At 42.1% G+C, this 25,493-nt stretch overlaps 7 protein-coding genes across 7 annotated transcripts; 4 read left to right on the forward strand and 3 right to left on the reverse strand.

Annotated features, from left to right (window-relative positions):
* Positions 1-32: 32 nt before the first annotated feature.
* On the reverse strand, positions 33-1,419 carry BDCG_08783 (uncharacterized protein). The gene is made up of 3 exons (XM_045424569.1): positions 980-1,419; positions 613-856; positions 33-488 (listed from the first exon to the last, which is right to left on the reverse strand). Exons 1-3 carry the CDS (start codon positions 1,327-1,329, stop codon positions 447-449), a joined length of 636 nt encoding a protein of 211 aa, XP_045273249.1. The 5' UTR covers positions 1,330-1,419; the 3' UTR covers positions 33-446.
* A 142-nt stretch (positions 1,420-1,561) lies between these two features.
* Positions 1,562-3,094, forward strand: BDCG_08784 (uncharacterized protein). The gene has a single exon (XM_045424570.1). The coding sequence runs from the start codon at positions 1,616-1,618 to the stop codon at positions 2,690-2,692; it is 1,077 nt and encodes a 358-aa protein (XP_045273250.1). The 5' UTR covers positions 1,562-1,615; the 3' UTR covers positions 2,693-3,094.
* A 38-nt stretch (positions 3,095-3,132) lies between these two features.
* Positions 3,133-6,303, forward strand: BDCG_08785 (IZH family channel protein). Its single transcript, XM_045424571.1, has 2 exons — positions 3,133-3,916; positions 4,009-6,303. Exons 1-2 carry the CDS (start codon positions 3,731-3,733, stop codon positions 5,323-5,325), a joined length of 1,503 nt encoding a protein of 500 aa, XP_045273251.1. The 5' UTR covers positions 3,133-3,730; the 3' UTR covers positions 5,326-6,303.
* A 167-nt stretch (positions 6,304-6,470) lies between these two features.
* On the forward strand, positions 6,471-11,316 carry BDCG_08786 (transcriptional regulatory protein GAL4). The gene is made up of 8 exons (XM_045424572.1): positions 6,471-6,910; positions 7,745-7,867; positions 8,210-8,239; positions 8,379-8,473; positions 8,538-8,860; positions 8,928-9,628; positions 9,690-10,231; positions 10,299-11,316. Exons 2-8 carry the CDS (start codon positions 7,745-7,747, stop codon positions 11,095-11,097), a joined length of 2,613 nt encoding a protein of 870 aa, XP_045273252.1. The 5' UTR covers positions 6,471-6,910; the 3' UTR covers positions 11,098-11,316.
* Positions 11,317-11,436: 120 nt separating this feature from the next.
* On the reverse strand, positions 11,437-13,480 carry BDCG_08787 (MFS sugar transporter; the record flags this gene model as incomplete). Its single annotated transcript, XM_045424573.1, has 5 exons — positions 11,437-11,573; positions 12,106-12,246; positions 12,340-12,484; positions 12,818-13,054; positions 13,376-13,480. The coding sequence occupies 5 exons, from the start codon at positions 13,478-13,480 to the stop codon at positions 11,437-11,439; spliced, it is 765 nt and encodes a 254-aa protein (XP_045273253.1).
* Positions 13,481-13,540: 60 nt separating this feature from the next.
* On the reverse strand, positions 13,541-15,281 carry BDCG_08788 (actin binding protein). The gene has a single exon (XM_045424574.1). The coding sequence runs from the start codon at positions 15,169-15,171 to the stop codon at positions 14,035-14,037; it is 1,137 nt and encodes a 378-aa protein (XP_045273254.1). The 5' UTR covers positions 15,172-15,281; the 3' UTR covers positions 13,541-14,034.
* A 270-nt stretch (positions 15,282-15,551) lies between these two features.
* Positions 15,552-17,531, forward strand: BDCG_08789 (uncharacterized protein). The gene has a single exon (XM_045424575.1). It carries the CDS (start codon positions 15,956-15,958, stop codon positions 16,637-16,639), a length of 684 nt encoding a protein of 227 aa, XP_045273255.1. The 5' UTR covers positions 15,552-15,955; the 3' UTR covers positions 16,640-17,531.
* The last annotated feature ends 7,962 nt before the right edge of the window (positions 17,532-25,493 follow it).

Raw genomic sequence — 25,493 nt, forward strand, 5'->3', positions numbered from 1 at the left:
TGGGCCAAAGTCGACGAGGGAGAGGTGGACAAGCTTGCTACAAAACGCAAGAAAAGATAATTATGAACTAAATATGACTCTCAATAGTTACGATAATAAGTACGGTAAGTATGATATTATAATCCTGGTACCCGTGAGCCTATTTATGGGAGCAAATATGGAAACGGACTGCGAAATATCTTTCCGTTCTAAGTATAGGTAGGAGGAGATCAAGACGCTATCATCATATACAACGATACATCAGAGCCGGGCAAATAGACGATTTACCATTAATAAATGAGATTTTCACTAGTAGATTTCTAGTTATAGAGGTGTGTATCATATCATTTTGAGAATGCCAACAACGCCTGTAACCCTGTGTCAAGAAGAGTACAGTACTATGACCATTCGAACCAACTACGCCGAAAATGCTACATGTAGATGACGAAATAAGGTAAGCGAAAGACTCAGTATTCCTTTTCGAAAATTTTCTGAATCGGTTTGGCAGCCTGTCAATGGAAGAAGTGATTAGCTTAATCTCATCATAGATATGAAAGTTGGCGACGGGCCATTTTTATATCCGAGAAGATATTGAAAAATGAATCCAGGTGGGGAGCAAATGAAATAACTCACGTCAATAAATCTCTCAAGATCTTGATCCAGATTGGCCAGATCGTCCTTCCGCTTCTTGTTTTCTGCAATCAAGGCTTGTTTTCGCTTCAGAAGCTCTTGCCTGGCCTGCTCTAATTTCTCACGCTCCGCATGCTCGTGGTTGATGCGCGCAACCATGAGTTGGTTCGGATCGGCTTCTGCCAGCTCGGGATGGATAGTTAGGAATTCCTCGATGGGTATTAATGGAAGAGAGAGATATTTGTGGCTGTACATCGAGGTTTTGTTAGCACGAGGAACCTCACCAAAAAGTCTTCGAAGGGAGATATGTATAGAATTATATGCGGCCAAACAAGAAGGATAAATCCTATGTACATGGAGAAGCACATACTCATAAGATTCGCATGCCGCAATCTCCCCATTTAGATGCCTCTGCTCATAATATAGATTCTGTAGGTGGAGGTGCAACCTATCAATCTCCTGCCGCGCCTCAGCGGTGGCTTGCTTCGTGGCTCTAACGCTAAGAATGGCATCGCGATTCAACCCTCGAAGCTGCGCTAGGAGTGAAAATACTAGCTTTTGTTGTTTTGATATTGATAGTATGAAGTCCTGTGACGGAGAGGGGGTTAGGGTCGAGGGATCAAGCATGGAGAGCAGGGTTTGGCATTGTGAGAGAGTTTCCGCGCTGGTCCGGAGGACGGGTAAAAGAGAAGGATCAGTGACGAGATCGTCGACCGTCATTGTGAATAGTAATCAGGTTGATATCTGGGAACCTTAGTTGTTTTTTTCAGTGTTGGATGTTGAAGCTTTTTTAATGGCGCCTAAACTACGGGAGCGGAGCAGTGTAAATAAATTCCCATGTTAGCCCACTGATTGGTCGGACTATTGATGCGCCGATTATCACGTGTTCGGGCCAAAATGCATCTTAAATTTAAAGCCGTCTAACCACTCACCCTTTCACCATAAGAATTTTTTTTCACCCAACCTGTTCAAATCCGCAAAAATCATCCCGTCCTGTCCTGCTAAGATGACTCCTAATGAAAGTTCCGAGACCACTCCGCATCTTGACCCGCCATACGACATTGTCAGCTTTTGGTGTGGTGATAAAGATAGAACTGAAATGACTGTGATGTGCTACAATAGGCGCTTTGATATTCGAGCCCTAGCCAAAAACATGGAGCAGTGTCCAGCAATCAAACATGAATTTTTGGATTTGATAAAGGACCTTTTGTGTATGGATAATGATGACTTCCAGTTTATACCTGGCCAACCAGACCCAATGGAGGAGATGTGCTACTGGATGGCAAAGGCTTGTTTTGCACACTTCCATATCCTGGCACCTTGTCCAACTGAGCCGCGGATAATAACCTTAGAGGAATATTACATGACACCAGCAATTCATTTGACCATAACAGTTGATGATGGCAAATTAACTGCAATCCAATCCTCACACAAACCCAAACCAGATGACCTTATGCCCCGAACCTGCCTTTCATCATCATATACTGCTATGGCTGCTAGCATTCCTCTACTTGATCCTTCGAAGGTGAAATTACCCTGGGATTCAAAAAATGAAAGACCACTACGACCTTCAAAAGTGCTTGTGGGTAATAAGAAGCAATTTTTCAAACCAGCTTATCGAGAGCTATTACAACATACTGAACGCGAAATCAAGACACTGCTCCACCTACATCAGTCAGGGCTAAATGACAAAATCCGAGTACCTAAAATTCACGCTTTTGTTTCATCTGGAAATAAGAGCAATATGGAAATTTGTGATATCCTCATCACCTATATCAAGTTTCGCTGCACATTGGCTTCTCAAGATAATATCCAAAAGGCAGCACCAAATCTACAAGAAACATGGATTCATCAGTTGAAAGAGATGGTCAATGAGTTTCACAAAGCTGGAATTATCTGGGGAGATGTTAAACCAGGAAATGTTCTCATTGATATGGATAACAACCTATGGATTATAGATTTTGGGGGATCTTACACACCAGGCTGGGTTAATGAAGAGTTGATGGAAACAGTGGAAGGGGATTTGCAAGGACTATCAAAGATCATAAGTTTTATTAATGACAGGGAGATAGAGACTAAGTAATCCATTCTTATGGTGGATGTGCAATCAGTCATCTGGAGCTTCTTTTGTATTTTTCATCAATAGCAGTTTCAATTGTTGCCGGTGTATTTCCCCAAAGGAAGCGGGCGAACATCCTGCGTTTTATTTGCGCCGTCGTAGCCAGATGCAGACTTCCCTTGTGGACGCCATGCCATGCCCATGTGGTCTATCGGTTGCTGTCCATCTCTACGCTTGTTGTCACCCATACGTGTCATACCTATTGCAATTGTGAGCTACAGGGAATGCACAGTGGACACATCCTGAGCTATCAAATGGCTTCTTTTCTATCATAGAGCCTATCAGTTCTTAATTATTGCTTGTATCAAAAGGTCGATGCGTTGTCAGACATTGGGGAGATAGCAAAATGAGAGCCGATTACCGCACGCGAGCTTTCTTCTGGCAACAACCTGCAGCATGATGAGTAGACCGCCACAGCTTACGCTGGAAACGTGTACGCAAGTACGGAGTACAGAGCTAAATAAAACAAGGATTCGGTTACAACTGCCCCAGGGCGCTTCGCTAGTTGCTCGGCCGGCGGAGGCGATTAGCGCCCCAGACTAGACTGCTTGCTGTCTTCTCGCTCCACTCCTCCCCCCCAACCTCTGATCCTCATTCCTCATCCCTCTATCATTCTTCTTCGTTTCCTTTGGTCCTTGCTTCGTTTTCTCTCTCTCTTTTTCCTCCCAGCTCGCCCCTATATAACCCCTCTCCGCTCCTTCAATTGCCCCGTTATTATTATTCCCGCTTCCTCAGCTCGCAGCATCCCACGCGCACTCTCTCCCTCTATTAATTTCTCCTATCCGTCTATCCTTCATTGTTGGAAACTTTTATTCTTATCCTTACTTAATATGAGACCGTAATTCCCACTCGTCTCGGCCTCGTCTTCTTCTTACTCGCCGAGGTTAACCTCGATATACCAGAGAACCCACTACCTAGAGGGAGTTCTCAACGCAATATACACCTCGAGTTTCGCCAACCTGCCCGCCTCTTGGGCTTCATCCCCGTCAATCAAGGGTGACCATGGCTTGTACAGCCCCTTCCGTGACCATGGAGTCCCACGCAGACCCTGACCTAGCTTCCAATGCTTCCGGTTTCGCTACCCAGGACGAACGTGCCAGTTTACTGCGTAACAGACGGAGAAGGCACTCTTTTCATACCAACAGACGACTATCCTGCGACTATGATGCGGATGCTATATTCTTGCGAGTGAGTTGCTCCCTTTACCTGCAGATAATGGAAGTTTCAATGGAAACCGGGCAAGATTTAACGTTGTATAATTTGTTTGCTTTTATTTTAAGGTCGAATTATTCCTCACAGAAATGGAGCGACGGTTACAATGGCTGGAGGAATATCGGCAATCACACATAACACATATCGACGCAAGGCTAAAACGAGGATATGCCGCCCTGGTTTCCGTGCGGGATTCCTGCTCCCATGCCTCCGGGGAGCTGATGGGAAGCGGCAAGCGACGAGCCAAAATCCTGGTGGAAACGCTGGAGGATCGTTATAAAGAGGCTCTCGCAACAAAGGAAACTCTCGAACAAAAAGCCCAGGCCAGCATGCGTTTGATGGAGAATTTCCTCGGCGAGCTCGAGGTCAGTGCGCAGGCCGTGCGCGATCGGGGTCTATATGGAACGTTGGACGATGGATGGCGCGCCGTGGAACCGGGCCTAACGCACGCCCGCGAAGTCATGGATGAGAGCGTCGAGCGTGCACGGGAAGCCCTGCAAAAGAACATCGAACGTGCGATCCATCTAGCCAATGAAAGGCGGCTAATCCAGTACTCCGACCTGCCGCACCCTTGGAGGGTCAACCCATACATTCTGCAGGGTTACCGTTTCACAACTTCCAAGATCGAATGTGTAACGTCCGTCTTTACATTCTCCAACGAACTCTTCAACATCTGGTCGCACTTCATTGGCCTACTCGTCGTCCTGGCCGTGGCATTCTACTTCTACCCCGCAAATCCGAACTTCACACTCAGCACCAAAACCGACATCACAGTCGCTGCCATCTTCTTCGTTGCCGCCTGCAAGTGCCTTGTCTGCAGTACCCTATGGCACACAATGAACAGCATCGCGTCACAGCCGCTCATGGAACGCTTCGCCTGCGTCGATTATACCGGGATATCCCTGCTCGTCGCCGCCTCAATCGTCACGACGGAATACACTGCCTTCTACTGCGAACCAGTCTCCCGATGGATCTACATCGTCACGACGTCTAGCCTAGGCGTCGCCGGCGTCATTCTCCCCTGGCACCCTACTTTCAACCGCGCGGACATGGCATGGGCGCGCGTTTCCTTCTACGTAACCCTGGCAGCTACAGGCTTCGCACCCATGGCCCAACTAAGCCTGACAAGGAGCTTGGGCTGGTCTCTATACTTCTACGCACCTCTACTAAAAAGCCTGGCCGTCTACCTGCTGGGAGCGATGATATATGCGTTACAGATCCCTGAGCGCTGGCTCCCTGGCTTCTTCGACTACATCGGCGGCAGCCATAATATCTGGCACGTCGCTGTGCTTGGGGGAATCCTGTTCCACTATACCGCCATGCAGGATCTTTTCACGGGGGCTTTCGTCCGCGCGGAGGGTGAATGTCCGTCTCTAACGATGTAGATAAGACGTTTAGGTTTTTTTCTTGGCTCCTCGTGCGCTCCTCTATCCAGCCTATCTATCTTTGCCGGTTCAGGTGATCGGAAATAATTGCATTGAGCCAACTTAGAAGACCCCGCGAAGGGGGCCAGCTGACATCCTCAATTCCCCAGCCTCTCCCAGGGAGACACCTGCACCCGGACGATACACATGTGCACCTCTTCACGCAACAACGTTCCGAGCATCCTTTCGAGCTAGCCGGGTGGTAGCGCACGTCAACCGGGGTGGGTTGCTCACAAATAGACCACAACGCAAAACCAACCCCAACGCTGCCCCCATTTACCTCCCTGCCTTTCCACTTCTCTATCGTTTCCTTTTTTTTTTCTACACGCGTTTGCACCAATGGGGAGATAAAATAGCATGGGGAACAAAGGGGAACAAAAAGTAAAGGAAAACAAAGGAATAATCATACAACAAACGCTCCGTTCGAACCAGATGAACTTGTCGACTCCTGTCGTTGCTCGGTTACATGAGACACCCCCTTGCGGGGTAAAAAAGGGAAGGGGAGGGGGAATAGCCATTTTAATAATAATGATTTAATCCTGTGCGTGGCATGGCTGAGGGGTGTTGGGCTATTTCATATTTTTTTTGTTCGTTTCTTGTGTTCTTTCGTTGCGAGGGATAGAAGAAAGGGTATAGAAAAGAAAAAGATGATGTGGTTGGATGTGCATGTACTTCCCCCCGTGTTTAGGTTTAACCGCCTGGGGGTTTAAAGAAAGACAGCTACGGACTGTACCTAGAGTACCTACCTAGGGAGGTAGGTATGTATATATATATATATGTGTGTTTGTGTGTGTGTGTGTGTGTGTGTTTAGCTCTTCTTTTGCTTCCACTGTTGTCTGTTGTAAATAGCAGAATAGCAGAGGGGGGTTTTGGTATATATATTTACGAAATGTTCGTGTATATAGAAAAAAATAAAAATAAAAATCTATTAAAATAACATAATATTGGATCACAGAAACTGAACAAGTGCCTGATCTGAATACTTCCAAGTTTCCGAGCCAGCGGAGTCCACGTGACACCACTGCGGCTCCAGGAATTGGGCGCCAGTGATTGGCCCAAAACCAAACCAAACCAAACCCTTTCAATTTTTTTTCTTTTTTCGCCATTTACTGCGCAGACGACAATCAAAATCAACCAACACCTGCGGGTCCTTTTTATCCTTATCAATCCACCACCATATGCTGTACTGTGCTGTGCTGTACACACCAAAAACCAAACTTCCGTCCCTTTAACTACTCTCTTCGATCAATCCACAGCAGCTGAGAGGGGGGGGTCGCTGTAACTGCGTATATTCTCTAGATCTGCACACTAGGCTACGCTACCCCCTCCATCGATCAATCAATCAATCCCACACACCGACCTCTAACTGCTCGTCGTCGTTCCTTCCTGAGTACGGAGTCGTTAACCTAGGTAGCTCCAGAGAATTATGCTAGGGGGCACAGCGTCCTGTGATCTCGCATGGTGTTGTTGGGCTGGTTAGGGATTCTTTTTTATTTTATTTTATTATTTTTTTGTTCGATATATATTTTTGTAGGTGGTGGGTGAGGTATGTTACTTTTTAATTTTTTTTTTCTAAAATTTTTTTTACCACTCCTTTTGTTTTTAATGCTGTTTTTTATCTTGCCTTTTTGAATAATCCACCCCCCGCCCCCCACTTCCTTTCTTTTCCCCTCTCTCCTTATATTCTTTCTTCATGGCATTGCCTCAACGCTGTTCGTTTTGTACCTGTTCCAACCCCGCAACTTCATTCCGTTGCAATGGTTTTTTTGTTTATGGGCTCGGGTTGTACATGTGCACATGTGCGTACACAAGTGGAGAGATCTACTATACCCGCATGCGCCGCCATACATACCATACATATACATATCCCTTTATGTGTATGGCATAACGGCTTCTGCTATAGACCTGGTGTACCCATCTGATCTGCAGATAGGTCAAAGGCCAGCGCATGTGGGGAGGGGATGGGGTGAGGAAATTCGGAGTCTGAGGAAAAAGAGATGTTTTAAGGCTGGATATATGTCCTTTGTGCTACTGCTTCATGGCATCTGTTTTCTGCCAACTGCTTCGGGGTTGGAGGGCTATTGAGGGGGGAGGGGGAGAAAAAGAGCAATGAACGAAGGGCGTGTGTTGTGGGTTGAAGGGAGATTGTTGGATTGTGGATGCACTTGAACTCTTGTCCTTTGTTTTTTTTTTTTTTTTTTTTTTTTTTTTTTTTTTTTTTTTTTTTTTTTTTTTTTTTTTTTTTCCTTTTCTTTTCTTCTGCTGTTATGGACACACCCTACTGCAGCGGTGATGCAAAGAAAGAAAGGAAAACCGCTGAACAATGGATCAACGGATGTCTAACTTTTCTTCTCTTCTTCTCTTTTTGTGCCCTTTGCAGATGGATGAAGGATTGCCAACAATGACCACCGACGGGCAGACGGACTCACAGAACCTCGCACAGAACCAGGGCCAGGGCCAAGGCCAGAGCTCGGGTTCAGGTCAAGGCTTGCAGAGCATTGCGGTATGTTTGACTCTATTATTATTCTTATCTTCTATTCTCCCACCAGTCAGCTCAGGTCAGGTTCTGTACCTACCTTCCGACCCCTCCCCTCCGATAAGGAGACCTATACAATCATGCACTTGAGATACGTAAGGGTACTTGAACAAGAAAAGCGCAGTTTATGCATGTATGGAGGTGGCACTTTATGCTGCACGAATGCTTGGACTCGACTTCGAGATGTTCTAGCCATCTACGCATTCCCCCAGAACATGTAGAAACTTTTTCCTTTTTTTTATCTGTTGTATCGCATTTGATGAAGTTCTATACTGATTGGTGCGCTTCTTTGCTCTTTGGGAGAAATAGTGCGATGAGTGTAGGCTTCGGAAATCGAAGGTATGTATGTACCTGTACATGCACGGTGCATTCCGTGTCACATTTCTCTGTACATGTCCTGGGAACAGACTAGTCTGCTCTCTGAGACCATGTTATAATGGACATGTTAATGAATTATCGGCTTGCGATTTCTGGATAGTGCTCGAAAGAACGACCAACATGTTCGCTGTGTAAGCAGTTGAAGAAGGAGTGTGTATACAGTCCTAAGGTGGTTCGAACACCTTTGACGCGACAGTAGGTTCTTTGTGTCACCATTAGAAGTTTATGACCTGGGGTTAATAACAAAAATTGCTTCAAGGAACCTTACAAATGCTGAAGAGCGCATACGAAAGCTGGAGGCAGTAATCTCAACATTGTTACCCAATGTTGACATCGAAGAGTTCCTAGGGTCCTCTTCTCCTCAGCCATCTGATGATCAATGCCCACTGGAATCTGAACCCCCCCAAAAACCTGTCTCTGTGGTTATCCCGAAAGACGCTGCAGCAGCTCCGGAAGCTGCGTCAGAGGCACTCCCCCAGCTTGCAGATGGATTTGACTGGGCTGAAAAAGAACTTACTCTTAGCGAGCTATCTGATGGCATGGCAGCTCTTTCAATCCGGCCTGAAGGCGCGGGATATCTTGGTCGTTACTACCCATCCCACGCTCCCGGTACCATCTATGGGCCTTTCAAACTAATCCTATGCTGTAGGCGGTCCTTCAAGCGTTGCGCCGCTTCGAGCACTCTTTATGGGTGGCTGGGATGTGAATTCCCCAAGTCAATCAGCAGCAGCTGGCAAGGCTGCACCTGAGTCTCAGTCCATGATGTGGCAGTCGACGCATCCGGGGATAGCACCTTCACAAGTCGTGGCTCAGACAGTTATAGATGCATATTTTGCCAACTACCACACGAGCTACCCATTCCTCCACGAGGAAACGTTCCGAGCTCAGTTCAACGAACAAATCCCTAGGCCACGGGGCCATGCATGGCCGATCCTTCTTAACACCGTTCTTGCTCTCGGCGCCTGGACCCTTGGAGATGATAACGTCGATATCCACGAAACGTTTTATAACGAAGCCAACCGATATTTGCAAGATGTTTCGGTCTTTGAGGTGGGGAATTTAGCATGCGTACAAGCGTTCCTGCTTCTTAGCAATTATACGCAAAAGCGCAACAAACTCAATACCGGCTGGAATTACCTGGGACTTGCAATACGGATGGCGCTGAGTTTGGGTCTCCATAAGGAGTTTCCACAGTGGAATATTAGTTTGCTGCAGCGGGAAATGAGGCGAAGGGTCTGGTGGGGTACTTTTATCTTTGATAGTGGTGCCTCCATCACATTTGGACGGCCGATTCTCCTACCTGATGCGTGCATCATGGATGCGAAGCAGGTGAAGAATATTCCCGAAACGGTAAGTCTGATATATTCCCAACTACTTCTAGAAACAGTCCTATAATTGACGCATCTCCCAGGCCTTGACCGCAACAACTACATCAGACCCAGTGGAGTGCGACCAGCCGACTCTCTACTCAAGCCTAATCGCCCAGGCAAAATTCCATCTAACAACCAACGAACTCTACCATTACCTCCTATCCAACCGCAACCTCTCAGCAGAAGAAACTTTAAAACTACAGATACCCATTGATGACTTTCTCTGCTCCTTACCACCATTCTTCGAACGTGATGATAGCCACTACGACGATTACAGCCGCTCTAATGGAAGCTCAAATTTGCAGCTCCCGTGTTGGTTCGAGTTTGCCAAAAAGCGCCTCTCCTGGCGCCGCTGGAACTTCCAGATAATCTTATACCGTCCTATTCTACTTACGTGGGCCACGCAAAGATGGAAGCAGATGCGCCAGCCGCAATTTTCCTCTTCCACTGACCCCAACCAAGCACCACCGGCAGACGAGGAGTGCAGAATGCGTTGCCTACGGGCTGCACGGGCAACGATCGAGTCGATATCATGCTACATGGTGTTGAATCCATATACGAGAATAGCTGGATGGTATATGCTGTAAGTACTAACCAGCATACCCTTTACCTACCCCGCCCATATTTGGGTATTCCTAAACATTCCATAGATATTTCCTCTTCCAAGCCGCCTTAATCCCCGTTCTCTTCCTAATAACAACCCCAACCTCCCCCTCCGCCCCTTCCTGGCTCTCTGATATCCACACCATCCGCTGCCTTCTCAGCCCGCATAGCTCCCTGGGCAAAAATAACCGCCTCGCCGCACGCTGTCTGGAAGTCATAAATAGACTTTGTGGGCCGGTCGCATTTCCCTCTCCTTCATCACCACGCCTTCCCGCCGGATCAGCATCAGGGACAACCTTCGACAGTACCAGCGATGACAATCCCCATCAGTATATTGATACCGGCAATACTACCCCCCTGCCTCCAGTAGCTACGAGTTTTGCGAAGACAGCAGCGGGACCCTCAGGCAATAATAATAATGTTGTTCGGCGAGATGATGAGAATAATGATGATGGTGGAATGCATCATGCATGGGAGGCTGATATGGCCGGTATAATCTCGCAGGAGATGAGCGTGCAGAATCAAGAAATGATGTTCGGCGATGCGTATTCGTTTTTCACGGGCGCGGCTGGGAGTCATGAGAATTTTGGCAACCTTTCTGTGGTTCCAGGAGGGGTTCGGGTTGGTGGTGGTGGTGGTGGTGGTGGTGCTGCTGCTGCTGCTGGTGGCCCTCCCGCTGAGCTTGACCATATAGGTGGTACTACCAGCGGGAATAATATATCCATAGAGAGCACTGCGGCAGCAGAGGAAGGGGTTGGCCCTCCTGTAGCTCCTGCTGGGATGGAGTTCTTCGATTGGACAGGCTTTGGTACAGAAGGGGCTGTGGAAGGGAAGAGGTATTTTTGAATAACAAATTTCTCTCTTCGCCTCCATTTTTTTTTTTTTTTTTTTCCCTGTCATTTTTCCTTGTGAGGGTTACGACCGGAGTTGAGTAGGAAATCATCGAATATCATCTACCCTCTTGTAAAATTCCATCGATAATATCATCACCCTTGCAGAGGAGGGTATTTTTCTATATTTCAAAATCTGTACATGTAACAGTACAGTACAGTCGGTACATACATACATACATACATTCTTCCATGTGATTTATATTCACAATCGCCCAATGGCACATGTACTAAAGAATTGAACCTTCAGTGTCTCCCTTCTTTGGGTCTCCCTTCTTTAAACATTTCCTCAAGCTCACTCCTCATTAAACAGACTCTCTTTCAACGCCGCCGCGCCCGGGAGCGGTGTCCCGCGCAGTGCCGCCTCAATCTGCACAATACGCTGCTGCTCCTCATGCGCCGCCGTGTCCCCGAAAACAAGGTCCATGTCTTCTAGGGTCTATTTATTTTTTTCGAGCGTGAGTTCGTTAGTTTTGAAGATCACACCAAACCACATACGCTTTGTTGCGGGGAAGGCGGAAGTCAACATAATTTTTCCTCTCGTCTCAGGGATGAGGTGAATGCCAGCGCGAGCAAGCAGAAGGCGGCAAAGAATATATATGTGCCCCAGGTGATGGTTTCGAGCATGTCAGGGGTGAACCAGCATCGCGTCCCGCCAATGTAAATGTAATTTGAGCCGTAATCAATCCAATAGCTAAGAAGAATACCAATGGTAATAGACACTGTGGTAAGTGATGTTAGAAAGGGTTGGGATAAATTGATCGGAAAAGTATCTTACATTGCTGGAGGACTACAAGTCCACCCCTGATTGCAGGCAACGAAACCTCACTAATATACAGTGGAACAACCATGGTCAATTGCCCAACTGAGAACCCGGCGACTGCCCGCCCTGAGCATAAGAAAGCAATATCAGTAAAACACTCACATTCAAAATCCGATGGCGAAAGTTCAGCTCTGTACATACCAATATAGAGCATTTCCAGATTGACTGCTCCGGTTTGGATGATGGAACCCACCAAAAATACAATAACAGCGACGATTATGGACAATCTCCTGCCAATATAGTCCGCAAAAGGGCCATTCGCTAAGGAACCGAGCCAGGCAGCTGTACATTGATATTAGAATAACGAGTTCTTCTCCGTTCATATCGCGCCTGGCTTGCCAAAGAAGATATTGAGTGATTCAGCCTTTCACCTACCCAACAGCAGTGTCGACACAAACCATCCTTTGAAACTACTATCCATATAAATTCTTGGGAATAAAGCTCCAAAGAACTCCATCGTGAGTACTCCCGAGACAACGCCCTGGTCGTAGCCAGATAGTAGACCACCGAGGGAGGAGAACTATACATTTAATTAGACATGGGCATCAGCGGTGAATTGAGGACTATTTTTCATAAACCAGCGCGACTCCAAACACGTATGGGTTCTTGAAAATCACATGGAAGCCCCCGGATTCAGACACGGGAGCTTCCCCCCGAGGGGAGGTATCCTTATGGTTGATAGCTTGCTGTGCCATTAAGAGTTGTATTGACGAACACCAGAGGGGTCCTCCAGAGCAAAACGGTCAACCTCAAGTCAGTTCAAGGGCAGAAAAGTAGACAGTGATGAAATAAAGTATAAGATATCTATAGAATATTAAACCCAAATGAAAGTAGCAGCTAGGAAGCTCCACACATGGACCTCCCCCCATCCAAATACCACAAACCTCTCCCCAGAATTCCCACTCCGCGCAGTATCTGGCTTTCTGTCACATAGCTGCAAGTCATTAGCCAATGTCCGTCGTCGATCGGCTTCCTGAACTCCGGCATCCTCTCGGACTCTTATCCTCCGGGCCTTTGGGAAGATGTCGTTTTTCTCGAAGAAAGGAAAAGCTAAGCTCATAAAAATCCGGGTTCTCGCTCCTTGTCTGAACTAATTGAAGGGGATTGCCAACCAGTGGGGGGTTTTTTCTGAAATTTCAGCGCTAATATTCCCCAAATGGTTGCATTAAGCACTTGCTAAAAATGTGAGCAGCACCAAGGTTATGGCGGGTATTTAGTACCTTTATCGGCATCCCGCATGGTGGTGAGCCCCATAATTTCATCCTCTTGTAAAAAACTATAATTAACAGGCTCTGGGGACATCCGTGTTCATGAGAGGGCGCGAGTGACCAAAAAGTAACTCTGCTTGTCGCTCTTATTCTTGTGGCAAGCCGGACGAAAAATTTGACTGAATTAAGTGAGCAAAATTTACCTCCGTGAATAGGGGTTTCGCAATTTGAGGATATTGATTGGTGGCTCGTTGGGGAAAGAACAAAGCATTGCCAAAAGTCAATGATGGGAGAGGTCGCTTGGACATCAAGATGAGAAAACATGACCCCGAAGATGTTCTTGCCCCTATCTGCGGAAAGAAAGATAATTCTGTTAGATATTAGATTGTATTCAAAGTATATCTATACTCTATGTATGCTTCTATATTGGAGTAGATAATCCTACTTTTCAAAACCTCATAGAAAGTCGTAGTTCATAGTGTTTCATTATCTTCTTGCAAGCTGGCTGAAAAAGAGCCGAATGGAATATGATGTATTGAGGTAGACAGTAGGTACTCGCGTTTGCCCGGTTTGCCTGGTCCTGATTTGGTTCTTAGCTGGATGAGATTGTAGGGTGCTGCGATCGCTTGTTATATGAGACGCCTGAGTGGTGAGAATAAATCGATAGAAGAACAAATGGTTAATTAAACGGCGTCGAAGATGTCTAGGTGATCATGGCCAGGATTGTTAACTTCGAGTAGCGCATAAATTGCATTTTCGTAACTGAGCACAGCGCCGTAACTCCAAGTGCCGTAAGGCCGTGATTCTAGTTAAACCGTCTATCGAAACGATGGTGTATAATGCAAAACAGCATAGTGACCATTCAGTTTGGAAGCTCAACTTTCTGGCTATCAGGGTTGCGCGTGCTGGACTGCTGCGATTCGACCTTCTTTTTCTGAAAACGGCCCTGCATCCAACACCTATACATTTTCAATTTCCGTTGTCGATTAACAATCAGTCGTTGGTCAACTCCAAGCGCCAATATTTCAAATCCGGCATCATCTGGTGACTCCGGAGCTGTGTCTGCAGAACCTGCAACCTTGCTCTCGCTAGTTTCCGGAATTCCATTTTGGGGGCTCCATCGACCCCAGATGTGCTCCAGTTCTTCTTTCTCAAAGAAGTATACTCGCGTTCCATCCCCTCTCACATAAAAGTTTTCACCCATCCACCGACCGCTTTTAAAGCGCACTTGTGCGAGATCCCCCTTCCCATAGTCCCTGAAAAGCACATGGCCACCGGGCTTTAGAACCCGGTGAATGTTCTTCAACGCGCGGCCCCACTCGCTGGGTGAGAGGGCGGAGAAGATAAAAATCATCACGACCACATCAACAGAATCCGGACCTAGGCCAGGGGGTAAAGAATCCTCGCCCTCAGCCGAAACGTCCCATACATCCGCTTGCATATACTTTTCATCATACTGCTCACTCTTGCGCATAACCTCCACTGCTTTCTTAGAATAATCGCACGCATGCAGCCTTAGTTGCTCATTCTTATTATTCGCAAGAATTGGAAACGCGGAATTGCCTGCTCCTGCGCCAACTTCCAGAATAACCTGAGGACCCGCGTCGGGTTGAGTAACCTCCACTAAGATCGGGAATTCTTGCTGGAGCCACTTGCGATTCTTGAAGAAATTGCTCGTATTGTGCTTGTAAAATAGATTCCAGAATTTGGAAGGGTTCGCATTGTATTTGTCACGAGCGTCCTCTGGGACCGGTGACTCTTTCTGCCTTAAGTATTGAAGCTCTGCGTATTCTCGATAGTCAGCGTCAGTTTCAACGTGATCCCAAGCGTTGAATTCGAAAATATCGTCGCCTTCTTCGAGATAGCGCGAGCCGAACTGGAAAGGATCTGTCCGCTTCTGGTTGTTTGTGGGGTCGTGAGATCGATGGCGGGGAACTGGTTGAACCGCTCGCGCGATGGCTTCATAATCGTCATTTCCCTGGAGTTCTAACGGAGCCATAGTTTAAGAATTTCTCCAGATATTGCAATGAACGCGAAAGGAGAGTAGGTTGAAGTAATGGTGCGGGGAAATGACCGTTCGAGTGAGTTTTCTCAACATTCTGAATTTCCGCATCCAAAAAATTACACGGATTATGGTTTCTCCAGGCATGAGGCTAAAATAAGCTATGTTGTCATGTGACTGTAGTGGGTCGGATAAAGGTTCATCCCCGCATTTTGTGCCTTGAAATGTAATTACGCTAAGGTTTGATACTTTACATTTTATCCAATGAAATGATTGTATCTGGCAGTTAATTGGCTCCGAGGTGCGTACGGTGTTGTAAAATAAGCCTCGTGTGAGGCTGAGCCGAAGCGAACCAAACCATCCAGAAAGGGAAAAAAGCCAACTTCATCGAAACAAGTCCTGAAGGCATCAACAATCAATTCTCCTCAATCTTGCCGTTTTTGCTTCCATCAGCGCCGTGTCGTGGAAATTTTGCGATTTCGATATTTACATTTGTTGCTGTCTTCTTCTTGTGTTGATGGAGGGCTGCCCTTTCTTCTTGTCCCTTATCCTTATCACAATGTCCATCGTAGCAGCGTAAAATAGATCTGGGGTTACCCACATTTTAGATCAGACTGGAGCCAATTCGCCCAGTCAACGGAGCGCCCCTCTCGTTTTCCATCTGTCCTCTCCTATTATTACCGTTCATATATTTTCATTTTATCTTTCGGTTTTTCAACAAGAAACGCCTTCAAAACGCACCCTATTTATATTAATTGACTATATAAACAGCGGGGTGAAGATGCTCGGAAGCTTGTGCTGCTGCTTTCCCAGCCCCAGACGACTTCCATCCGCACCTGTTCTCCATCAGCAGCCTCATGACCCTCAAGCAGGCTTCAGACGATGTGGTGGGGTCAATGGGGATACCGATGCACCGGGTATAGATGAACCATATCTCTCCACTGCTCCTCTACCAAGATATACACCACGCCCAGTCAGCATTCATGAAAAGACAATTGCCTTTGAGCGTCGCCAGTCGAATTTAAACGAACAGTCTGATTTCCCATGCGAGCAGAAGAATAGATATGAGTTTGAACGGGACCTTGCTTCACCTCAGCTAGATGATCGCTCCTCTGATGCTTCATCCGAGGTATCCGTACCGAGTAGCTTTGGCAACACATCCACTGCGACGACAGAAACTCCTCCGCCTCCATATTCATCCAACTCGTCAATAGCACCGTCACGTCGTTCGATGTCGATATCTATATCAACTCATAGGACGGGCTTCACCTACGCAAGTCTCGAAAGCATCGAGCGTGAATCACCCGTTGCTCAACTTCCTCTAGTACCTCCTGCTGCGGTGTACAGATCGCATCCTGGTCATGAACCACCAGAAACCAATGGCGGGGCAAATAGACGCTCTTTGGAGGGATCCCAAGGAAACGGTCGATTACCCCCCCTAGCTCCTACTCACCCGAGGGAATAAATTCCAAGCGTATGCCCATATCAATCAGATATGTTAATACTCTGGAAGGAACATCACAGTAATTTTCCGTCTTGACTTTAGACCATGTATATTCGAACCAGGAATCCACTACCTCCGGTCATGACTACAACCTGAAATGGTACACTCATTTTACACGGTGCCAATATAGAGAACGACACGCATACAAAACACAACATACATCCGGGCATACTACCCAGTTCCAAGCTTGGTAGATTACCGAGCATATATAAGCGTGACCAAAGGCCCTGATGTGCACAGGTGCCACGAAGCCGCAACCCATCAACCTCTGCCCGAGACTCTACGATATACATCGCGCTCCTCCACATCAACTCTACAATTCAGCTGAATAGAATGTCGATCAATACTAGAAACTTCACACGCGCACAAAGCACGCTCTGTTTCCATTTTGCATATAGATAAGACTATATTATCACGCCGAAAACGAATGCGAATACATATTCATTCGCAACAATATTTTCATTAAACGCATATTTCCACACATCACAACAATCCTTACACCCCCCGCGACCGTCGAACTATTTTTTGCCCCATTGGTTTTTATTCCCCCGGCAGCAGTATTTTACTAAAGTCGTTTAGATTTCTATTGGCGTTTTCTGGTTTGACGAAAATGTCATTTTTGGTTTTGTTTTGTATAAATCTATTTCCATATTGCCAGCAAGACTTTGTGGGCAGCGGCCGCGTCCAGGGCCGGATAGCGGTAGGGATCAAAGGGCCAGTGATGGTCCTAATACGTGATTGGACATCTTAATAGCGAATGTGACTGACGTTCATGTAGTAATTATGTATTTAATTGCCAAATAATTACATTGAATAAGGAATATAACTATTGGAAAGACAAACTGGACTCTCAACAAGTTGTGAGAGAGGTTGAACATGGTTGGTTGTTGTTATCTAACTAGTAGCTAGTGGAAGCTAAATATATGTGTGTGGGTCACGTGGGTTAGGGCTTGTGTAGTAGCTCCAACACCCCCCCATGCTACGCAGGCCAGTTAACCCACGCAGTCAAAAGCGCCCAAATCATTCAAATCTGCAATAAAAATTAATTACAAAATGTAGAGTCTAGTTTCCTCATAAGGACTAGCTCCATACATGAAAAAACATAAAAAACATGCAAGAAAAAACACTCAAATCTGTCCTTTCTGTATCTGTATTATCCCCCCAGTCATCCGAACACTGCGGGGTCTCACTTCTCATATTTTTGTCATTTTATTGTTATTGTTATCGTGGTTATCATATAGGCACACTCAGTGGTCTGGTTATCATGGGTTATTGTGGTTATCATATAGGCACTCAGTGACCTGGTTATCGTGAGTTATCATGATTATCATATAGGCACTCGGTGGCCTGGTTATCGTGAGTTATCATGGTTATCATATAGGCACTCGGTGGCCTGGTTATCGTGGGTTATCATGGTTATCATATAGGCACTCGGTGGCCTGGTTATCGTGGGTTATCATGGTTATCATATAGGCACTCGGTGGCCTGGTTATCGTGGGTTATCATGGTTATCATGGGGTATCATCTTTATCCTGGGTTATCATATGAGCATTCAACAGCCCGGGTATCATGGTTATTGGTATCTCCATTGTTTTGGCATTGATATTGGCGGTTATGGTTATGGTTATGTCCGTGACATTGTTGACACCACAGGTTATGGTTATATCCATGATATTGTTGATACCACGGGGTTATGGTTTTGATTATGGTTATGGTCTTGTGAAATCTGACCTCCGGATCCACGGCATTTTTGATATTGATATTGTTATTGGCATTGTTATTGGGCATCATTATCAGGATTTTTGGTGTTCTTGTCATTCATCTGAGCAATATGCTGTCTCAGAATGGTGGCTTCATTGCAGTCTGTCATATCTTCGCGTTCTGGAGGATTATCTTGAGCTTGATTATTCTTGTTGTCTTCGCGCGGTTATTGATGTTGGAAAGGATTCAGCTATCTGATTCTCTGGGATCTCTTCGCGGTTGATCGATCTTGTATTGACAGGCATTTGGTATGAGGTATTTGAATGAAAAAAGCAGCTATTTGAAAAGCTTATTGTATGATTATTGTATGGTTATAATGCTTCATAGAAGTGCAAGAGCTTCATAACCTGTGAGAGAGGTTGAACATGGTTGATTATTGTTATCTAACTAGTAGCTAGTGAAAGCTAAATATATGTGTGTGGGTCACGTGAGTTAGGGCTTGTGTAGTAGCTCCAACACAAGTTACTGTCAGGTCACGTGATCTGGCTTACTAATCCTTCCACTATATAACTGTAGGATAGTTGAAGGTTGTATTGATATCTATCTACAAGAACATAATATAGTGGTGGGTCACGTGATCTAGTGGGATCGCTAACCGCAACGGCTGTAAGAGTCAACACCCCCTCTCGAGATAACAAGAATCACATACAAAAACACTCAAATCACCAAGATAGTCTGTTAAAATCAAATACAAATGTAAAATTAAACATTTCCAACTTTTACACCTGTAAGACCTAGTAAAACCATGAATCACATAAATATTACATTGTCTAGAGATTTAGTGAGTTCATCTGTCACTATCTGAGTGATGAGAATATATTCTAAATCAATGACTCTCTGATTCAACTGTCAATGTGAAAAATGAAAACACATATCAATATGCTTACTTCAGACTGTAATAACTGTCATCTTTGTAAGATCTATGACTGTCACGCTCCCGGCCGCGCCAAGGCCCTGTTGCGGTTTCACACGGCCCATCACTTCCATGTGAATGATTTCATCCTGTCTGAACCGGTTTCCAACCACTCTATGACATCATTCAGATATATCATAGAAAGATCTGATTGATGAATATGAGAACCTCACTTCTATACAAGGTCAGCAGATTACTTTTCCTTGATAGTGAGACACTGCTGAGGTATTGCTTCAGCTATTCTTACTTAAGAAATAAGAGAAGATATTCTCTCATTATCTATATAGAATAGCTAGATACTGACTTCTCATGAAAGAAGTCAGTGATTCATTTTACTTCTACTGAAATATACATAAGAGTTACTGTGTGTCTTATACAATCTTCTTAGTATACTAAGTATTATATCTGTGATATTCTTGTAATAATTCTGTAGTCTATGAGCTTGCTATTTAAGCAAGATAGTCAAGCTTATTTATACAGCTTCTTAAATAACTTTCTCTATATATTATCACTGACTAGTTACTACTTCAGTTTCATCATATTACAATTCAAATCACTCAATCTAATTATAAGTTTGAATCAGTTGAGCTCTAACAGACTGATATAATCTTATACATCTGTACTAAGACTGATCTGATCTCACTTTCTGAGAGAAATACTACACTATTCTCTAGAGTGTATACATCTCTATTCTGACAGAAATCTGAGATTTCTGAATCTGCTGTGTATTTTAATATAAGCTCTTCAACTGCTCTGCTATCACTGCAGCCTCTACACACCTACATCTATTATAAAGATAGAGAGATTAAGATCAGAGATTTATTAAGATATAAGAGAAATATTTTATCTGAATTTCACAGCTTTATCTGTACTCTTGAACAGAAATTTCACCTTAATCTGAGTCAGTATAATACTCATGAGATATAAGTAATATACATTATCAACCTTCTTGAAGACATCTCTATAACTACTTGAGTTATTAAGAAGAGAGAGCTTGAGTGTATTAATACTGTTATAACTTAAGAAGAATTCAAGAACTTTCTACTGAATCAAATTGAAGATTACTGTAACTGTAGCTTTATAACAGCACAGTGATTCAACTTATTATATTAATAAAATGATGAAAATCCTTTCAATTTCAATATAAGATTTAAAGAATATTGAGAGAAATTGACTGATAATTTGAATCAATTAAAAATACAGCTTTATCTCACAAAGCTGACTTACAAAGTGTGAATAATAATATCATAGTATCAGAGTTCATTAACTAATTATACTGAGCTTGTCAACCTGGCTTTCTGAATCTATTTGAATAATCAATTCTTTAAGAAAAAGATTAATAAGATCTCTTCTAAGTAATTAATAATAAGATCTAAACAGTGCTATGACAGCTTCAGTGTGAAGAAAGTAAAGAAGAATTTCAAGTATTCTGATTCTTCACTCACTGTGAAGAAATGTTAAAAAAGATTTAATAAAGATCTCTATTTCAACTGCAGAGTTGATAATTACTATATTAGTGATTATAAGAAGCTGAAGAAGAGAAGAAACTGAGAAGATATCTTCTCAAAGTCAACTTCTCTTCTGACAAACATATTTATAAAAGATAAAGAAGAGAAAGAAAAGAATTAATAATTCTCACATCTCTGAGTTCATGTTATGATTACAATACATACTCTGAATAAGAAGATATCAGTGAGATATCTACTTAACTCTGAGATAAATATTAACTTCATATTCTATTTCTTTTCTTTGATGAAGAGTTGAAAGAAGATAGATCTGTCAGATTATATGAAATTTACAGATAAAATGAAATGTCACTGTTTTAGCATAATTTAAGCAAAGTGTGTAATCACAGACTTAGAAGAAATCTTTAAGAAGAGCAGTCTGCTTCTTCACACAGTTAATATTATAGATAAGAACATCATTCTAGATCTTCTATAATTGAGAGAAAACAATTCTCTTATTAACTGAGTCACTCAGATGTGACAGTATTATCTTACTGATGAAGAGACAGTGATAGAGAAATCTGAAGAGTTTCATCAGAAGAATCTTGAGAAAAAGATTGAGTTAATATACTGTATAGCAGATGATTGAGACTTGAGAATAGATGAAAAAGTCATTATTCTCACTGTAAGATTAGCAGTAGTATCTGTCATTGAAGATGAATATATATGATGTCTCTTTACAGATTTTAAGAATGTCTTTTCAGAAAGAAAAGCAGTGAAGTTTCCTGACATCAAGATATAATATAAGATTTGTCTTGAAAATGATGTAACAGTACTGTACAGATCTCTTTACAACTTATCTATAAAGAAGTTGAATATTCTACATAAATATCTTGAAGAAGCACAATCAAAGAACTGAATACATTTATCAAAGAGTTCAGCAGAGATGTCTATACTCTTTGTACTTAAGAAGAATAATAGACTATATCTATACATAGACTACAGAGGTCTCAATAAAATGATAGTTAAGAATCACTATTTATTACTGTTAATTAACAAGATAATTGATTGATTATCTGAAGCAAAGATATTCTCAAAGATTGATATACAGAATATCTATCATAGAATCAGAGTTAATGAAGACAACATTTGAAAAATGACTTTTCATACTAAGTACAGTAATTTTAAATATCTTGTTTTATCTTTTGATCTTTGTAATACTTCAGTCATCTTTCAGATTTATATAAATAAGACACTGTGAGGTCTTATTAATGTCTTCTGTATAGTATACCTGAACAACATTTTAATCTTCTCAAAATCAGAGAAAGAATATGATACTCATGTTCAAGAAGTGTTGAGTTGCTTGAGACAGTATTAACTCTATACAAACACTGAAAAATGCTTATTCTACATGCAGAAGATTGATTTCTTAGATTATATTATTGAGATGAATGACATTTCAATGAACAGAAGCCAGATCTCTGTTATTAAGAACTGATCAGTGCTGTGAATGTACTGTGAGATATAGATATTTCTAGAATTTGTGAATTTCTACAGATAATTCATCTATGTATATTCACAGATTACTGCTTCCCTTACAGATCTGTTGAAGAGAAGTGTAAAAGACAGAAAAACAGAACTGTTTATTCTCACTCAAGATACTGTGCAGGTGTTTGCAGAATTGAAACAAGCTTTCACAGATATTACAATACTGAATCATTTTAATCTTGATTTACTCAGTCAGTGTGAGACTGATGTATTCAGAAATGAGATCTGTGAAATCTTTTCACAGTTAACACTGAAGATCTTTCAACATTGAAAGAATCAGAGAATAATCATCTCTAAGAAAACAGACAATGAATTGTCTGTAAAAGAAGACTTTTTCACAGAGTCTATAAGACACTGTGAATAAAGATCAGTGACCTTCTTCTTCAAGAAGTTATTACTCACACAGAGAAGATATAATACTCATGATCAGAAAATGTTAGTAATTATCAAATTCTTTAAGATCTGATGACATTATCTTCAAAGTAGTAAGTACTCAGTGTAAGTTCTCACTGATTATACAAATCTGTGTTACTTCTTGACAATAAAGAGCTTAACAGAATGTCAAGCCAGGTGAGCAGAGCTGCTTTCAGAGTATGATTTCTATATCTGATATTATTCAGATCAGCTTAACTCTGCTGATGCACTGTCTAGACAGTCTGATTATAATATTGTTGATATGAAGAAGAATTCTACAAAAGAATCTCTGTCATCACTGCAGAAGAAGCTGGCTACAGAGAGTTAGAGTTCTCTAAAGTTTAGAAACAGCACTGAAGAGGCAGCTGTATAACTCAGTATAGAAGATGAAAGAGAATCTGAGTCTCTGCAGAGAACTGACACTGAAGATCATAAGCTTCTTATATTATATCTTACAATTATTGAATTGATAAAGAATGAAATGATCTACAATCTTTCAATCTGATTACTTTTGAAATTCATTAATAAGTTACAGAAGAAGAACATCTCTACTGCAGCTTGAATTCAAAAGTTGAAGAAGAAAGAATCTGATTTGAACTTGAAAGAGACAGACTCTGAGTGAGGTGATACTGCTAAGAAATCAAGTCACTGATAACTAGAAGAATATGAACTTCTACTGCTGAATAATTCAGTCTTCATCTCTTATAGCAGAGCAGTGCATCAGAAGTTATTAAGAATTCATCATAATAATTTTCATATGAGACACTTCAGATTAGAGAAGACTGAGAAGCTTCTAAAATATAAATACATTTGAAACAAGCTCTGAACAGATATCAAAGAGTATATTAAAACTTATAATATCTGTCAAAGAATAAAGATTCTGCAGTATAAGTAATACAGTGAGTTAATATCACTGCCTGTTTCAAAGAACTTATAGCAGAATCTATCAATGAATTTCATAGTTAATCTACTGAAGTCAACAAGAGTCAAAGAATATGACTTGATTTTAGTCATTGTTAATCACTTCATGAAGATGATCAGATATATCTCTATTCATAAAAAGATTAAAGCCTCTGAATTGACTGACCTATTTTTAGATATCATTATTCATGATCATAGTGCTCTGAAATTGTTAATAATAGATCAAGAATTTCTCTTCATCAGTAAATACTGATCAGCTTTTTACTATTATCTTATAATAAAATGTCTTCTCAGTACTGCATTTCATCCGCAGACTGATGATCAGACTGAATATCAGAATTAGACACTAGAACAGCATCTTCAAGTATTCTATTTATATTATCAGAATAATTGACTCAAACATCTTCTAACTGCTGAATTCACATATAACAATACAAAGAATGCAATCTTAAAGATATCTTCTTTCTATACTTATTATGAATATAATTCTTCATTACTCAGTAACATCACAGACAACATTTTAAAGAAGGAAATAGACAGTCAGAATATCAGACAGATACAGAGAATGAAGTATCTCTCAGTATCAGAAGTAAAAGTGAGATTGAAACTTTTAAACAAAATTCATAAGAAGACAGTGAAAAGTATTCATCATATTCAGAAGTAGTAAATGAAATACTATAATTGAAAACATCTTTTAATGAAGTTCTTGATAGAGAATTAAGTGCTACTTTTAACAAAGAATATCAAGACAATGAGACTGTATAAGAAGCTCAGTGAGTAGTGACTAGAATCTTTTCTAATAATAAGAGTGATGAGTAAGCAGGTATATAAGTTGAAATTACTCACAGAATTGAAATCAATTCATTCTATTTTTCACATTTTCTATTTAAAGCTCTATAAGCAATATTTCAGAACAGAGCTGTCTTGACTGAATAATATCAAGATTAAGAGTGATACTGAATATCTTATAGAGAAAATATTGAACAAGTGAACATATTACAGCAAGCTTCAATATCTCATTAAATAAGAAGATTATTCATTGTCAGAGAATTTATGAGAACTGCTTAAGCATTTGAAAAATACTGAGAAAGAGATTACAATCTATGAGATAGCTAGTAGAGACTGCTCTATTACACATCAGAGACATTGAGTAAGAAATACTGTTTAAAACTTCTCATTTTTTTCAAAGAGTTTTTTAAAGATAATCTTACAGTAATGAGTCAGTGTCTTATAGACTCTGTAACACTCTTCTTCTATTTTCTCTCAAAGAGTTTTTAGAAGTTTAATGAGACTACACAAGTGTAAAATTCCTGAAGCAGTTAGAGAGAAGAAATATTTAAAACTAATAAAAAAGATTAATATTAATTGATCTGTGAGCTGCTGCTATTCTAGTGAGACTGCAGCCTGCTGAAAAAGTAAAAAGAAGAAATCTCAGAGTCTACTCATTAACAATTACACTCTTATTAAACTCATTCTTCATCATTGAAGTCTTCAGCATTAGTATCTTTATCTGTTAAGAAGTTAGTGCTGCAGCACTGCAGAGAAGCATGCTATAGAAGAGTATAAGAGATACTGAAAGTATTAACTTATCAACTTACAAAGCATCTCAGTTATCTGCTTCAACTGAAGTGAGATTCTTTTCAATCAGTGATTAATCTCTGTGATACTTTCAACAGCAGCATTAGCTGACTTCTTCTTAAGATCAGTCATTCTGAGATGTTTTTTCATCTCAGAGATTCACACTTTCATCTTCTTTTATAGATGAGTAAGAGAGATCTTTTCAGTCTTAATAGAATCTGTTAACATTTAAAGC

The sequence above is a fragment of the Blastomyces dermatitidis genome (genome assembly GCF_000003525.1).
Source record: "Blastomyces dermatitidis ER-3 genomic scaffold supercont1.12, whole genome shotgun sequence".
NCBI lineage: Eukaryota > Fungi > Ascomycota > Eurotiomycetes > Onygenales > Ajellomycetaceae > Blastomyces > Blastomyces dermatitidis.